At 52.9% G+C, this 17,272-nt stretch overlaps 1 protein-coding gene across 16 annotated transcripts in view; it reads left to right on the top strand.

Moving 5' to 3' along the window:
* KDM2B (lysine demethylase 2B) overlaps positions 1-17,272 on the top strand; it is a 162,651-nt gene that overhangs the window by 47,914 nt on the left and 97,465 nt on the right. For 14 of the 16 annotated variants that reach the window (XM_017544268.2, XM_017544262.2, XM_037744193.1 and 11 more), the window contains 3 exons: positions 2,864-2,957; positions 4,255-4,408; positions 13,612-13,727. In XM_017544268.2, coding sequence (XP_017399757.1) covers positions 2,864-2,957; positions 4,255-4,408; positions 13,612-13,727 — 364 coding nt within the window. Of the gene's footprint in view, positions 1-919; positions 1,144-2,863; positions 2,958-4,254; positions 4,409-13,611; positions 13,728-17,272 lie in introns of those variants that run through there. The other 2 variants (XM_037744194.1, XM_037744195.1) reach the window with 2 other exon arrangements.

Raw genomic sequence — 17,272 nt, 5'->3', positions numbered from 1 at the left:
GTGGGAGGGGCGGCCAGGCTTGGCAGCCAGGAAATGAGGGACACTGGGAGGAGGGGCCTCTCCGGGACAGGCAGGTCTGGAAGAGGCGGCCCCAGCCCCCGGAGGGGCCTCTGGATGCTAGAGGGTGACCCAGAGGGCAGATCAGACGCAGACTCAACTTGGAGAACTTTCCCTGCACACTGCAGCCAGCTTGCAGGGATTCTCGTTTTCTGCACGTGCTGGGGAGGTCGGGGATGGGGGGGGAACTCGAGGATGGCAGGGTGGGGGTGACCTGGTTAGCCAGGCAACCCTGCGGCCCACAGCCCAAGAAGCGAGCTCCTGTCTTCTCCTCTCTGCTGTGGGTACCCGCGGGCATCCAGCTGCCAACAGGAGAAGCACGTTCTCCGAGCTCCACCCCGAACATACTTAGATTGTTTTCCCTAGACTGTGTTCAGCTGAGGCCTGGAGGGGGTGGAAACCAAGGTTAGATTAAAAAAAGAAAAAAAAATCCCGTAGTCGAAGAGATGGTTTTAGGGAAATGAGGACTAATATTTTGAAGTGGTGCTTAGAGAGAAGAGGCCAGTGTGGTCCGTGGGGGTGGGGTGGGTGAGGGCTTCAGGACCCCCCCTTTCCTTGGAGAGAAGAGGATCACCCAGGCCTTCAGGCCGGGACCCCACTGGGCCCAGCCGGCCTGCAGGTGAGGACGGTGTGGAGCCAGAGTCGGGACTGTTACCGCCCCAGTGCCAGCTCCGCAGCCCGCGCCTGTCTTCGTGACAGCCTGCGTCCTGTGCTGTCAACTACACCCCTCCGATGGGGTTGCTAGGCAGCGGGGCTCTGATGTACTGGAAGGCCTTCTGATTTGTCAGCCTCCTGCAGACACATGGTTAAGGCTCCTTCCAGCCTATCGGGAGGAGGGACGCGGGCACGCCGCCTGCATACTGCTGAGCCCCCGGTCCACCTGAAAGCGAGGTGCAAAAGGCAGCCAGAGGGAGGGAGGGGGCACCTGGAGCCCTCTGCCTTCTAACCAGCTCAGCCCCACTCCCCGCATTATCTCCACTCGGGCCAGCACGCTGCTGGCTCCTCCTTGTCCGTCCCCGCCCCATTCCTCCCCTCTTCCCCAAACCATGGAAAAGCAAAGTGCAGCGGGGAAAAGAGGTCAGTGGGGTAAGCATGTGTTGCGGGCTCTGGAGATGCCAAGGTGCATGGGCGTGAGCGGTGGGGAGGCTGCCCATCCATGCCACCTGGGCTGTTGTGGGAAGGGGCTAGTGGTCGGGAGGGGTCCCTGGTACCGTCATCTGCCAGGCCTGGACTTGGAAGCCTGCTCTGTGCCCTCTCCTCCTTAAGCTCTGCCCCACTCCTGCAAGAGCAGCAGTTGAGGGAGGAGGGAAACCCTGGGTCTTCCTGCAAGGAAGGGTGGGCTCTGCAGCCCTCCATAGCGCTGAGAAGGAGTGGCTGCTGGCCGGTTCCTGCCTCCCCTGGATGCACTCCTTCGCCCCAGCCTCCAAGGTCCAAGTTCTCCCTCCTCCTGTCTTTCTGTGAGTGGCCACCACCCCCAATTTAATTTCTCTTCAGTTCGTTGCTTGTTTATAACAGCCTTACTGAGACAGAGTTCACAGACCATTCACCCATGTCAAAATGTACAATTCAACGGATTTTAGTATGTTCACAGAGTTTTGCAACCACAGTTAATTTTGGAACATTTTCATCGCCCCAGAATGAAACCCTGTAACCATTAGCAGTCGCTCCCCATTCTCCTGCCCCCTAGCCCCTGACATCCACTAATCTTTCTATCTCTATAAATTTGTCTACTCTGGACGTTTTCTATACGTGGGACCAGATACCGAGTGGTCTTTTGTGGCTGGACCCCCCCCCTTACTTTTCTAGCTGCATTGTTTACTTGGCAGTCAATTGCAGTTTTGTTTGTTTGTTTGTTTTTGATCATTTAACTTTTCCTGTGCGTTGCTCCTTTAGTAGTGTCACATCCTTAGGGGCAGGGGTCTTCTGCATTCTTACGCATTTCTCTCAAGGCCAAAGCTGGCTCAGGGCTGGACCTCTGGTTGAATGAATGAGATGAATGGGACTGGTAATTGGCAAGCCGTGCAGGTGGTTTATAACTGAATTCCAGGGGGCCCAGCTGCTGCAAAGGGGGCTGGCAGCTTGGGAGAACTGCAGGTATCCAAGCTGTGAAGGAACAGAGAAGAAGCCTCTATCTGGGGGCGGGCAGAGGCGGGGCAAGTGTAGAAACCCACCCTGTGTAGGCTGGGCATGGTGGCTCATGCCTATAATCCCAGCCCTTTGGGAGATTGAGGCAGGTGGATCACAAGGTCAGGAGATCTAGACCATCCTGGCTAACACGGCGAAACCCCGTCTCTACTAAAAATACAAAAAAAAAATTAGCCAGGTGTGGTGGACATGCCTCTGTAGTCTCAGCTACTCGGGAGGCTGAGGCAGGAGAATCGCTTGAACCCAGGAGGCGGAGGTTACCGTGAGCTGAGATCACGCCACCACACTCCAGCCTGGGCGACAGAGCAAGACTCCATCTCAAAAAAAAAAAAAAAAAAAAAAAAAAAAAAAACCCAAAACCACCCTGTATTAGGAACCTGTGAGGTGGCCTGTGGGTTGCTACTTCTCACAAGAATCTGAAAACAAGTATATGCTCCCAGCCTCTGGGGTAGGTAGGCGACCAAGGAGATTCGTCACCTGATCACAGGGGCTTCCCCCATGGGGAACTCCGATTACACTTGGATTTTTAAAGAAAAAAAATTCCCCAGTGTCAGCATTTATAAAAGGGTGCCAATTCGGGACCTCTGAAGTCCTTTGCTTACCTCTTGTGATGTAGTTCTTGACTTGTGTGTTATTCTATCTCCCTGCCTCTGTGCTGCAGGTACTGTCTGATGAGTGTGAAAGGTTGTTTCACTGACTTCCACATCGACTTTGGAGGCACTTCCGTTTGGTACCACGTTTTCCGAGGTGGGAAGGTGAGTTTCAGTTGCCTTTAAATTTTTGTGCATCTCCAGCTGTTTGTGTGGGGAGGGGCTCACTCACCGTTCTGCCTCCTCCCACCTCCCTCCTCCAGCCAGCCCTGCCCCAGGAATTCTTTCAGGATCGCTCTTTTGAAAATTTTTTATTTTTAAGTAATAGGATCTTGCTCTGTCATCCAGGCTGGAGTGCAGTGGCGAGATCACAGCCCACTGTAGCCTCTACCTCCGGGCTCAGGCAGTCCTCCCACCTCAGCCTCCCGAGTAGCTGGGACCATAGACATGCGCCACCAGGCCCTGCTAATTTTTGTATTTTTTTGTAGAGACAGAGTTTCAGCATGTTGCTCAGGGTGTTCTCAAACTCCCAGCTCAAGTGATCCTCTTATTTTGGCCTCCCAAAGTGCTAGGATTATAGGCATGGGCCTTTGCTCCTGGCCCAGGGTCCCTTCTTCCTGTAGAACCACGTCTTCCTTCTAAAGGGAAAGGTCAAGTTCATGACTTTTACATCACATCTAGTCACCCATGCAGGCCTGCCCCGCTCACCCAGTCCAGCATTCTAAGCCCCTTGGGTCAGATTTGAAGCTGGGGTTTGGCATGAGAACATCCAGCATTCACTGTCCCTGGCTGCCATCTCTGCCCTGGCTGCCATCTCAGCTCCAGCCCTGGGACCTTTTCAAAGTCTAGTTGCCAGTGCCACCTGCCTCCAAGAACATTTCGCCCCAGGGACAGAATGAGAAGGGTGCTCCCTCTGCCTGCTTTTGTTTCGTGTCCACGTGGGGACGTAGGTGTCCCTGGAGGTGGGTGCTTCTTGAAAACATGCCTGTGCCACCTGCTTGGCTGGGTCTGCATGTGCGTTTGTTTTAACTGAACGTGTTGGAAGAAATTCTGGGAGGAAGTCAACCCACTTGATTCCAGATGTTTTTCCTCCTTCTCCAAAGTGTGCACAAGCCGGGTTTATTTACTGGGCCATTTTATCACACAGTGTAGGAAATTCCCTTCCTCTCCTGCCCCCACCTCCCAGAAGAGCCTGTGGTTCAGGAGAAAGCATGTCCCACCCAGTCCAGGAAGTACTCCCATCCCGGGATTTCAGCTGGCACGGAGGTTCCCTGAAGGTGGGCACAGCCCTTCCCACCTCCCCAGAGGCTCTTTGGGCCTGGCCTTGCAGAAGGTCCAAAGGGAGGGATCCTCCCATGTCCCCCGGTGTCTCACCCCCTCCCCTAACCCCAGGCAGAGGGGCTCTCTCTCTGGGCCGTCTTGGGCCTGGGTCTCCAGCTGACTGCCTGCATTTCCTCCCAAGATTTTTTGGCTGATTCCTCCAACGCTGCACAATTTGGCGCTGTATGAGGAGTGGGTGCTGTCAGGCAAACAGAGTGACATCTTTCTGGGAGACCGTGTGGAACGATGCCAAAGAATTGAGCTGAAACAGGGCTACACATTTTTCATCCCTTCCGGTAGGTTCCGAGGGACTCTCTCTGGGCTCTCCAAGTCCCTGCGGCCTGGGCCAGGGTTTTCGGCCTCCTGAGGGTTGCTCTGGGGCTGGTGGGTTTGATGGGCCATTGGCAGTCCCTGAGGAGAGCCTGCCTTGGGCTGGAGGGAGAAGCCTCGCAGTTTTCTGCACACAGCCCACCTGCGGCTGGAATTCTCTCTCCCTCGGAGATAGCCTTGGGCTGTCTCAGGGGAGACCTGAATACCTCCTCAGGACTTCCTATGGAGATTTGTGTTTTGGGTAATGGGGTTGGGTTTGCCCCGAGGCAGGGTCTGGGGAAGGACTGTGCATGGTCTCCAGTGGAATTCTGACTTGGCCACTTACAGACTGTGACTTCGCTTCTTTGTGCCTCAGTGTTCCCATCTGTCAAATGGGATTAAGATTTCCCCAGGGTGGTCATGAGGACTGAGTGAGCTAACACCTCCTTACCTCCAGTTCATTGGTGATGGACTAAGGGCTTTTGGCCGGTTCCAGGCTCAGTCACTAGTGGATGTGGCTGATGACCTAGGAGTCAGGGAATTACCTCTTAGTCTGCCTTAATGGAAGCATTGTACCTAGAATGACGGAGGTGATAGTCCTGCTGTGTAGAGGAGAGTCAGGCCACACGTAGGAGTGTTTTTTGTTTGTTTGTTTGTTTTTTGAGACAGTCTTGCTCTGTCACCCAGGCTGGAGTGCAGTGGCATGATCTCGGCTCACTGGAACCTCCACCTCCTGGGTTCAAGCAATTCTCATGTCTCAACCTCCCAAGTAGCTGGGATTACAGACATGCACCAATATGCCTAGCTAATTTTTGTAGTTTTAGAAAAGATGGGGTTTTGCCATGTTGTCCAGGCTGATCTCAAACTCCTGGCCTCAAGGGGTTATCCCTCCTGGGCCTCCCGCAGTGCTAGGATTACAGGATGAGCCACCACGCCTAGCCTGTAGGTTTTGTTCCTGTTAGTCATTGTACTTTGGAGGGCAAAGCAACCTTAAGGGGGGTGTAGGTGGGTCTAGGAACCACATCAGGTGAGATGAGTTTGAAGGAGGAAGTGGGCTGCTTTACTTGAGGAAGTGAAGGCATATGGTAACTGCAGTCAGCTGGGCGAAGGATTGTCTCCTGGAAGGAGTATAGCCGAGTGGTGTTGGAATAACTTGCTTTGTTAAGTAGTGAGCTCCCTGTCACTGAAGGCATGCAAGTACAAGGTAGATACAGATGAGTCAAGGCACTTGCAGAGAATCTACAACTGGGTGGAAGCTTAGACTGGAGGATAGGCGTATCCCCTGAGGCCACTAGGATGTTTCTTCGAGTTGCGCTGGAAGCTGGCCTTAGGTCTGGACATCAAGCATTAGTGGTGGTTGTAGTAGCAGTTTCCGCTATGGGGACGGGGCCTGCACACCTGGGTGCTTCTAGAATGCTGGGCAGAAACAGGAGACTTCCCTATTAGGGAGATTTGGGGTTTGGAAGTGTCAGGGTTTAGTGCGGGGGTGACTTTGTTACCATGGCCCCAGGTCTGTTCTCAGAGCTGCTTGGCTCAGGGAAGGGACAGACTCCTGCTTGGGATGGAAGGGATTATTGCACTTGGTGGTCAGCATTTATGGGGGATACCCTGGCAGATGTGAAGTAGAGACTGGGGAAGGAGGTGGTATCCTCCTTCTAATGGAGCTGTGCTCAGCCCACTCTGTAGGTGTTGCTGGATTGGGCCCTGGGTTCAAAGGATGACTGGAAGGCTCTTGGCCTTGCTGCTGACTCTCTTTGTGACATTAGCTGGTTTCTTCCTCTCTCTGCGCCTCAGCTCTCCCATCTCTACCAGAGGGTGGGGTGGAGCTGAACTCTGGGACCCTCAAGTTCCCTCCCAGCCCCATCTTCTGAGCCTAACAGTGCTTAGAACTGGGAGGTGGCTCATCACTTTCCCCCTGTGTGGGATGGGGTGGGTGTTGATGTTGGTGACTTAAGCAAGTTGGGGGAGGTCTTGAGGAGCAGCAGCAGCAGGGGTGTGGGTGTGGCTGTCTACTGAAGCCAGGAAGAGGAAACGTGCATTTGAGATGCGCAAGCAGGAGTCCAGTTAGATCTGGGTGAAGACTTCTGGCCCTAAGGGTCATGCTTTGAGATACCAGGATTCTTCCCGTCGCCCTGCCCCTGCTCCCCCCCACCTCCGCCCTGGGAGTTTTGGGAAGTAGAAAAGGGACAGTTGAAATTGCTGGCTTCTGAGATGCAGGGGTGAGGCAGGGTTGGAGGGTACAACCTAGTTCAGTGGTTCCCAGCGATTGATTTCATGGACTAGTGAAAAAACAAAAAACAAAAAACACTTAGGAACAGATACAAAGTTACCAACTTGTAATTTTACTAAAGATGGGCAGTTAAGATCAACAGACCCTGTGGTCTATTGATACTAAAAATGTTACAAGTATAAAATGTCAGAACAAAGGATAGCACTTTAAATTTGATAGTTTTTCTCATTCTGTTTCCAACCAGTGAAAACTAAAGGATTCCCCCACCCATCCCCTAAAAAAAAAAAAAAAAAGAAAAGAAAAGAAAACTGAAGGACCAGAGACTCAGGATCCACTGACCTACATGAGTGTTTTTTTGTTTTTTTTTTTTAAGATGGAGTCTCGCTCTGTTCCCAGGTGCTGGAGTGCAGTGGCGCAATCTCGGCTCACTACAAACTCCCACCTCCCAGGTTCAAGCGATTCTCTTGCCTCAGCCTCCCGAGTAGCTGAGATTGCAGGTGCCTGCCACCATGCCTGGCTAATTTTTGTATTTTTAGTAGCTATGGGGTTTTGTCATGTTGTCCAGGCTGGTCTTGAACTCCTGGGCTCAAATAAGCTGCCCGCCTGGGCCTCCCAAAATGCTGAGATTACAGGCATGAGCCACTGTGCCCAGCCTCTAGATGAGTATTTTAGGTGCTCCCCGGGGCCTGAGGATTCTTTCCAGCATCCACACTGTCTGAGCCACGTACAAACACACATCTGAGATTCATGGTACTTGACTTGCGGCTTTGGGGAGAGGGTCTTCGGAAACCCAGGAAGGGTTTACGGCTCCCTGGATGGGAGTTTTTCCATACTGAAGTGGAGAATCAAATTCTGGTGTTTCCCGCCTCTGCCCTGAGTTCTTATCACCACAGTGTGACCTTAGGCACGTCTCCTCTTGCCACACTGGCCTCACATACTCATCTAGGGGCCAGCGCAGTAGCTCACACCTGTAATCCCAGCATTTTGGGAGACCCAAGCGGGCAGATCACTTCAGCCGCAGCTCAGGGAGTCTTCAGTTCTCTGCAAGCTCACAGGATGTTGATGGTTTAGGAGGACTTTAACCATGAAGGAATTCTGGATTTTGTCAAATGCCTTTTCTGTGTCTGTTGAGATGATCATGTGATTTTTAATTTTAATTCTATTTATGTGGTGTGTCCCATTTATTGACATGTGTCTGTTAAACCATCCCTGCGTGCCTGGTATACAACCCACTTGGTCATGGAGGGTTTATCTTGTTGATACACTGTTGGATTCAGTTAGCTAGTATTTTGTTGAGGTTTTTTTACGTCTGTGTTCATCAGGGATATTGGTCTGTAGTTTTCCTTTTTTTGTTATGTCCTTTCCTGGTTTTGGTATAAGGGTGACTGGCTTCATAGAATGATTCAGGGAGGACTCTCTCTTTCCCTCTTTTTTGGAATAGTGTCAACAGAATCGGTACCAGGTCATCTTTATTTTTTAATTAAGTAATTATTATTATTATTTTTTGAAGCTGAATTTTACTCTTGTTGCCCAGGCTGGAGTGCAGTGGCACAATCTCGGCTCACTGCAACCTCCGCCTCCCAGGTTCAAGCGATCCTCCAGCCTCAGCCTCCCAAGTTACTGGGATTTCAGGCATGCACCATCACGCCTGACTAATTTTTGTATTTTTAGTAGAGACACGGTTTCACCATGTTGCTCAGGCTGATCTCAAACTCCTGACCTCAAGAGATCCACCCACTTGAATATCTGATAGAATTCAGCTATGAATCCAAGGAAGACCTTATTTATTTATTTATTTATTTATTTTTGAGACAGAGTCTCACCTTGTCGGCTGGAGTGCAGTGGGCATGATCTCAACTCACTGCAATCTCTGCCTCCTGGGTTCAAGTAATTCTTGTGCCTCAGCCTCCTGAGTAGCTGGGATTACAAGTGTATGCTACCACGCCTGGCTAATTTTTTTATTTTTAGTGGAGACAGGGTTTCTCCACGTTGGCCAAGTGCAAATTCCTGGCCTCAAGTGATCCTCCTGCCTCAACCTCACAAAGTGCTAGGATTACAGCCATGAGCCACAACATCCGGCCTCCAAGGAGGACTTTATTATTTATTTATATATTTATTTTGAGATGCAGTCTCACTGTGTTACCCAGGCTCGAGTGCAATGGCACCATCTTGGCTCACTGCAACCTCCACCTCCCGGGTTCAAGCAATTCTCCTGCCTCAGTCTCCCCAATAGCTGAGATTACAGGTGTATATCACTACACCTGGCTAATTTTTGTATTTTTAGTAGATACGCGGTTTCACCATGTTGGCCAGGCTGGTCTCGAACTTCTGACCTCAGGAGATGCAACTGCCTCAGCCTCCCAAAGTACTGGGGTTATAGGCGTGAGCCACCACACCTGGCTGACCAAGGAAGACTTTAAATGGCACTATGTTTTGTCTGAGATCAAGGAGCTGGGTCCTGGCTGTGCTTCAGGGTTGGTGATTCTTTAAACCTTATCCCTAGATAATCTAGGAGAGCTGCCTGAAAGAGGAAGACCATTTAAGATGACTGAGGAATAGGATGATCTGGAGAAAGGGGCTTGGGTTTGCCCCTTTCGAAGGTGGCCATACCTTGATGAGGCAAAGGAGGTGAGAATACAGCGTCAGGGTCAGGTCATCAAGGCCAGGGTCAGGCATGCCTAGGGGGTCGCCAGGTATTAGCCTTATAATGAGCAGTAAAGAAAGCTGGAAGTGGAAGTCACCCCCGGGGAATAGGAAATTGGGAACTTTAAGTGCCTGGGGTGAACCAGGTGATGTCTTTTTCCTCCAGCTCGGTCTGGGCAATGGCACCATCCTGGCCACATTTGTGGGCTTGGCCTCCCCACTCTGCCTGTACCAGCCTAGGTGAGCTATAGTTCACAGTTCTAAGCAATGAACATTTAAAATTTTTATTTTATTTTATTGAGTCAGGATCTCACTCTGTTGCTCAGGCTGGAGTAGCATAGCCTGATCCAACCAATGTTTCATGTACCTTATTTATCTTCTCTACAGGCATATGTGGAGAATTTAATATTCTCCACATTTTTTTAGAGACAGGGGTTTCACCTTGTTGGCCAGGCTGGTCTTGAATTCCTGACCTCAGGTGATCCGCCCGCCTCAGTCTCCCAAAGTGCTGGGATTACAGGCGTGAGCCACCGTGTCCGGCGTATTCTTCATGTTAAAAAAATTTTTTTTTGCCAGGCGTGGCGGCTCACATCTGTAATCCCAGCACTTTGGGAGGCTGAGGTGGGTGGATCACGAGGTCAAGAGAGTGAGAGCATCCTGGCCAACAGGATGAAACCCCATCTCTACTAAAAATACAAAAATTAGCCAGGTGTGGTGGCGCGTGCCTGTAATCCCAGCTACTCAGCTGGCTGAGGCAGAATTGCTTGAACCCAGGAGGCAGAGGTTGCAGTGAGCTGAGATGGTGCCACTGCACTCCAGCCTGGTGACACAGTAAGATTCTGTCTCAAAAAAACAACAACCAAAGAAATATCTCCATTTTTGTAACAGGGGGTGGTGTGAAATAATTGGCCCCCAGTCCCAACTATGAGATCCTCGAGGGGAGAGGCCATCCTTACTTCATCTCAGCGGTTCCTGATCCTGGCCCAGCGCAGGGAGTTCACTGATGCCGGTGAAGGAGGCCAGGATCCGGTTGGGTCGTGGGTGTCTGTGAGGTCGTGTCGACTTCTGAGACCTCTGGGTTTATTCCTGCTGAAGCTGCGGAGGAGGAGGCAGATGTGGGTGGGGCCTTTGGATCCCAAGTCCTGAGCGTCTTGGTTGTGGGTAAGACTCCACATGCCCCGCTGCCCTTCTTGGCCCCTCTCAGGTCCCAGAGAATGTGCTGCTTTGCGGGTCACTGGCTTCCCATCCATGACTGCCTCTGTCCCTGGTCGCTTGGCCTGAATAGCCTCTGTTTATTGCCTTCATATTGTCGATGACTGTGACTGGGAAGCAGGAGGCAGACGCCAGCATCCCCAGCCCAGGCAGCAGCCTGGGGACACCGGCTCTCATGCTTCCTGGGCTGTTGAGAGGCCATTGGAGGGTGGGTATGGATGGGGCCCATGAAGGCTGCTTTTTCCATGCCTCCTTCTTCCCGAGGGAGGCCTGTGGGTAATGAAGCAGGTATGAGCAGGAGAGGGACATTGTGGCGGCTAACCCAGCGGTGGCCGCCTGACCCACCCTTCAGGCCCTGGTTGGGAAGAGGAGGGGGTAGAAGCTTCTAGAATCCCTCGAGTGTCTGGGTGTGCCAATCCCCTGCCCCCTCCTTGCAGCAGCAGCTCTATTCTGTGTTCCTCTTTGCTCACGCGTCAGGACTAGTCAGATTTATTTAGGTGTGTTGGCCTCTGCACTTGCTGGGAGAACAGAGAGAATACAGGGCTGGTAAAGACGGATGTACATGAGCACCGTCCTCTACCAGAGCCCTTGTGATCCACTGAGACGACCACAGATACTAACACTAATTGCTCGTGTCGATTCAGGACTTGCTCACCACGTTCCCCAGTAGGGAGGGAGTGGAGAGGACAGTCTTAAACGCTGGCCCCTGGTCTTGGGATTTCTGCAGGGAGGGAGGTGGGCTTGTGGGGCTGTGTAACATACAACTGCCTATGCATCGCGTGACCCTGGTGGTCCCGGGTCCCAATCTTAGGAAGTTTTGCCAGGATAACAGGCACGGTGACAATAGCAACATTCGATAACATGCTTCCACTTGGTAGAAACGTGGAAATGTTGAGGTCAGCCTGTAGGCAGCAGAGGCGGGAGACTGGAGGGGATGTGGAGACGGAGGCGTGTTCAGAGCGGCAGCCATGCCCCTGTGCAGAGGAGGGTGGAGGCGGTGCGGAGGGAAAGCTGGGGAGCTCGACGGCCTCTTGCAACCGCACACCTGGTCAGCAGAGCAGCTGCCTCTGATGGTACCGGGGGAGCCAAGCATGGAATGAGGTTCCCTGAAGCAAAGCCCTTGTGCCTGTACCCAGCAGCATTGGGCTCCCGGCGACACGCTTTCCCTTGCTGTCCGCTGAGGACAGCCAGCTCTGTTCCACGAATTGCCTGGTGGGGAGGGCCAGTGCTAAGTGGCCATTGCAGATGCCAGCGGTGGCCTCGCAGCCTCTGCACTTGTCTTCCCAAGCGGGAGTGTTGTTTCCAGCAGCCGCCTGTGACTCAGGGCTGGTGTGTTTCACTGGGGGAAGAGACTGAAACCGCTTGGCCTTGGGGGGGCAGGGGCAGTGGCTGTAATTTTCCTTAGAGCAAAAACAGTAAAGTGCATGTCCAGGAGAGGAGGGGACGGTGGCTTCCAGGGCTAGACGCTGCAGGGTGCAGGGTCTTGGGGTACCCTTGCCTCTGCTACACCCTTCCCCCTGCCGACCCTCCTCTGTCCTTCCCTGTGAGTCACTCTGCCTCTGTCCGCCCTTGTCCTTATTTCTCTCTGCATTTCTCTTTTTGTCTCCCCTCCGTTTCCCTGCCTGTCCCCTGGGACTCGGCAGGCCTGTGCAGAGCCTTTGATGCCGCGGCAGCTGTGCAGCCTGGTGGCTAAAAACAGAGCTACTGTCGCTTGTCAGCTGTGACTTGTTCAGCAAGTGGCTTCCCCCCTTGTGCCCTCAGTTTCAGCATCTGTGAATTGGGGTTGATTCTCCTCCTGCCTGTCCCCTAGCCCCACGCTGTGCAACCTGGCAGCCGGGAGCTACACACAAGTTCCCTGAGTACTTTCGGTCTGGCCATGTGAATTGCAGTGCGATAGCTGTGTGTCCCAATGAGTGAGGTGCTTTCTCCTCAGCCCTCATGGGCCACACGGAGCCCGACTTCCTGGGCTCAAAATCCTAAGTGACTTCACTTTCTGTGCCTCAGTTTCCTCATCTGTAAAATTTTTTTGTTGTTGTTTTTGGCTCTATCCCCCAGGCTGTGAGTGCAGTGGCGCGATCTAGGCTCACTGCAACCTCCGCCTCCCAAGTTCAAGTGATTCTTATGCCTCAGCCTCTCAAGTAGCTGGGATTACGGGTACATGCCACCACACCTGGCTAATTTTTGTATTTTTGGTACAGACGAGGTTTCACCATATTGGCCACGCTGTTCTCGAATTCCTGACCTCAGGTGATCCACCCGCTTCGACCTCCCAAAGTGCTGGGATTACAGGTGTGAACCACTGCGCCCGGCTTATTTAATTTTTTTTAGAGACGAGGTCTTAATGTATTGCCCAGGCTGATCTCAGACTCCTGAGCTCAAGCGATCTTCCCGCCTCAGCCTCCCAAAGTGCCAGGATCGCAGGGGTGTACCACCACGCCCGGCCCTGCCTCTATGTCCCTTGTGATGGTGACTGTGCCTGGCTCCAGGCTGGGAGCCCGGGGAAATGAAAAGCTGCAGCCCCCAGCTGTGAGAAGCCGCAGGAGAGACTTGCCAGCAGCCGGCAGCCCTCGGGGCAGAGTGGAGGCAGAGCTGAGGGGGCATGCATGTGGAATGGGGCTGGGCAGAATTTGATGACAAGTCCAGTGAAGATGGACTTGGCTCTTGCAGCTCTGGCAGGACGTCACTCCTTCATCATGCCATCCTTTGTGAGCCCTCTGGGAAGGTGAGGAAAGGCTCTGGAACATGTGCCACCTGGGGGACGAGGCTCCCGCATGGAGATGGGGAAATGGGCCTGCCCCTCTGCTGGCCATTGTAGCCATGTCCCCAGAAGAAGCTTTTGTTATGATGGTCCTGAAGAAGTGGGGGCTGGTCTGCAGCTTCTTAGCTCCTGACTTAAGCCAAGTGGTGGCCACTCGGGGCTGTAGGTCTGAGTCCTCTTGGTGGCCCAGGCCTGGGCATTCTGCAGGAAGCATCGCTCCAGGCCCTGGCTGCTCTTCTCTGCCCCCTGCACCCTCCTGCACACTCACTCTCCCTCCCTGCAGCCTCATGAGGGGGGGAGCCCACAGGGGCCAGCGGCTCATCCTCTCCTTGCCCTTCCCACCCCAGGTTGGATCCATGCCGTCTACACCCCTGTAGACTCATTGGTCTTCGGCGGAAACATCCTGCATAGCTTTAACGTGCCCATGCAGCTGCGGATCTACGAGATTGAGGACAGAACACGGGTAAGGAGGGTTGCTTCTCTCTGAGTGTGCACGCCCAGCCCCTGAGCTCTGCAGGTGCTCAGGGTATGGGACAGGTCATTCTGGAATCCGCAGTTCCCCTCTCCCTCCTGCTTCCTGCCTCGAGCTGGCCTCAGTCTTGGTTCCACAGGGTGGGGGCAGGGGGATGCCCGTAAGAGCCCCACCCGGAGGCCCTGGAGTTTCTGTTCACCCCCAGGCTGGGGGCAGCCAAAACCCCCTTGTGGAAGAGGAAGTATCTCTGAGAAAGCACCGTGAGATTTCAGGGACCCTGCCTTTTTCTCCTTCTCACGTGGAGAAAGGGGTGCGAGGGGTTGGGGATTTGGTCGCTATTGTTTGGAGGATGGGTGTGGACCCGGGAAGAGCCCGGCCTGGTCCGAGGGCAGGTCTTGGCCATTTGTTCTCCCAGGGACCCCAGATCTGGCTGGTGAGAGGCCCCGAGGAAGCCAGTGTCTGAGTTCCCTTGGATGCTGTCTCTGCTGTCTCTGCTGGGGATGTCCCTAGTTCACTGGGGTTGAGGCTTTTCTCTGCCCTTGTTGGGGACAGTGCTAGTTTCTCAGACATCAAGTTTCCCTCACTCACCCCATGACCCAGGACCAGGGCCGGAAGCTCAGGTAACTGACGTGTGTCCTTTGCTCCATAAGTGTCCCTGAAAAGGACAAGTGGCCTGGACTTGCTGTCCTTTTCCCCATACTAGGACTTGACCATGTGTCCCCAGGCATGTGAGATAGTCCCAAACTGGGTCAAAAACTGAAGACTTGGGGCTGGGCATGGTGGCTTATACCTGTAATCCCAGCACTTTGGGAGGCTGAGGTGGGTGGATCCCTTGAGGTCAGGAGTTCGAGACCAGCCTGGCCAACATGGTGAAACCCTGTTTTCTACCAAAAATACAAAAAAAGTTAGCCAGGTGTGGTTGTGCATGCCTGTAGTCCCAGCTACTTGAGAGGCTGTGGCGGGAGGATGGTTTGAGCCCAGGAGGCGGAGTTTGCAGTGAGCTGAGATCGCATCACTGCATTACATCCTGGGCAACAGAGCCAGACCTGTCTCAAACTAAAAAAAACAAACAAACCAAAAAACAAAATCCCCAGAGGCTTGGGGCAAAAAAGGCCCATTTGTTGTTCCACTTGTTCTTGTTTTTCCAACACAGCTATTCAGATATTCATTTTATTTAAATTGAGATGTAATTCATATACCATAAAACTTACCATTCAGAACATTTTCATCGCCCCAAAAAGAAGCCTTGTACTCACAAGCAGTCACTTCCTGCGTCTCCCCACCTTTCCCCTGGCCAGCCCTAACCTACCTTCTGTGTCTGGATTTGTCTGTTCTGGACATTTGATATAAATGGAGTCCTTCAGCATGTGGCCTTTTGTGTCTGGTTTCTTTCACAGAGCATAATGATTTCCAGGTTCATCCACATAGTAGCATGTATCAGTGCTTCATTCATGTTCATGGCTGAATAATTTTCCATTCTGTGGCTGGACCACACCATTTCTTCTTGGGCTTTGCCTCTGAGATGACTTTTTGCCCCAGTGAGGTGTTGTTCTGCCTAGATCTAAGGAAAGGTCTCACAGGGGCACCTGCTCTGTACCGAGTTCCTGTCTCTCCTAGTCTTGTTCTCGCGCCATGGTTTGCATGGAATCACATACGTGAGCCAAAGTGTTAGCTGCCTTTGTATCTGAATAGTTAACAGTCCTAGCATTTCGGGCCCTTGTCTGGGGGTTTCCTGGAGACCACTTGGAGCTGTGGTTGGCGGTCAGAAGCTGCAGGGCATGTGTACCTCTTCCGATTGGCATGTGACTCCTAGATCTTCAGAGACCCGGGTCAGGGCTGGGACCCCGTGGGAGACCCTCATTTTGTGGACCTTCTCCCCTCACCTCTCTGTGGCCCAGCATCCCTGTCCCACCTGGGGAAGGCCAGCCCCCGCCCTGGTCTGGAGGAGCCGCCCCATGGCGTTCAGGAGAAAAGCACTGTTTGGACAGAAGCGGTCATCTCGCAGTCTGGGTCAAGTGCTGTCTGGGGCTCCGGCCAACTGTTCTTTGACCCGTCCTGGAGTACAGGCCAGTTTGTGCACGAGCAGACATGTGGAACAGAGACGGGGAAATTTAGTGGAAGTCAGGCCCACGACTTTCCAGGCAATTCCTGAAAGCCAGAGTCAGGCTGGAATTTCTAAAGGCTGTGGTACCTTGCTGGACAGCCACCCCTTCCCCCTGGAAATTCAGTCGTAAACTCAGTGGATTTGGGCCCCATGGTTCCCTCAGGAGCCCAACTCCCCTCCCCCACCCATAACGATTTGCAGGGTGCTGGCTAGACCCCTGAGTGACACACTGAGTTTGTGTGGAGTATCACATTCTTGTCGAGAATGGCAGGTCCCCTCCCCCACCGGGGCCCACTGTTCCTTCCCCTAAGTGGGCACCCCATCTGGTTTCACTGAAGCAGCTTGGCAGCAGAGGGCTTGGGGCAGACTGGGCTGGCAGCAGCGGCAGGCTGTTTAATCTGCTTTGATTTCTGGTCTTTGGAGAGGGGCTTGGCTACAAGGCCCAATTGTTTATGTCTTAGGAGCCAAGGCAGACAAAAGGCATTGGGCAGAGAGTTCTGGAACCAGATAAGAAGCCAGGGCTCCTTGTCAGCTCACTACAGCTTCATTCTTTACAACCCTGAGAGCTTTCTTAAGAAGGTTATGGCCATTTAAAAATAGTGTTTTAAAGGCCAGGCGTGGTGGCTCACGCCTGTAATCCCAGCACTTTGGGAAGCCAAGGCAGGTGGATTACCTGAGGCCAGGAGTTTGAGACCAGCTTCGCCAACATGGTGAAACCCCCGTCTCTACTAAAAATACAGGAATTAGCAGGGCATGGTGGTGCATGTCTGTAATTCCAGCTACTTGGGAGGCTGAGGCAGGAGAATGGCCTCAACCCAGGAGGCAGAGGTTGCAATGAGCCGAGATCTTACCATTGCACTCCAGCCTGGGCAAAAAGAGTGAAACTCCATCTCAAAAAGAAAAGTATTTTAAGAGTCCTAAGACATGGCTTTGCTTGGAAACCAAATGCAGGAGGTGGGACAAAGGGAACCATCAGTCTCCAAGCTCTGTGGTGTGGGTTTGTCTTAGAATTTGCCTGGCCAGGTGTGGTGGCTCATGCCTGTAATCCCAGCAGTTGGGGAGGCCAAGGCGGGCAGATGATCTGAGGTCAAGAGTTCAAGACCAGCCTGGCCAACATGGTGAAACCCTTGTTTCTACTAAAAAAATACAAAAATTAGCCGGGTACTGTGGAGTGTGCCTATAGTCCCAGATACTTGGGAGTCTGAGGCAGGAGAATCGCTTGAACTCAGGAGGTGGAGGTTTCAGTGAGCTTAGATTGCGCCACTGCACTCCAGCCTGGGCAACAGAGCAAGACTCCATCTTAAAAAAAAAAGAAAAGAGGCCGGGCGCGGTGGCTCAAGCCTGTAATCCCAGCACTTTGGGAGGCCGAGGCGGGTGGATCATGAGGTCAAGAGATCGAGACCATCCTGGTCAACATGGTGAAACCCCGTCT

This window comes from Cebus imitator, unplaced genomic scaffold (assembly GCF_001604975.1).
Source record: "Cebus imitator isolate Cc_AM_T3 unplaced genomic scaffold, Cebus_imitator-1.0 Scaffold169, whole genome shotgun sequence".
Lineage (NCBI taxonomy): Eukaryota > Metazoa > Chordata > Mammalia > Primates > Cebidae > Cebus > Cebus imitator.
This window is presented reverse-complemented; position numbering and strand designations above follow the sequence as displayed.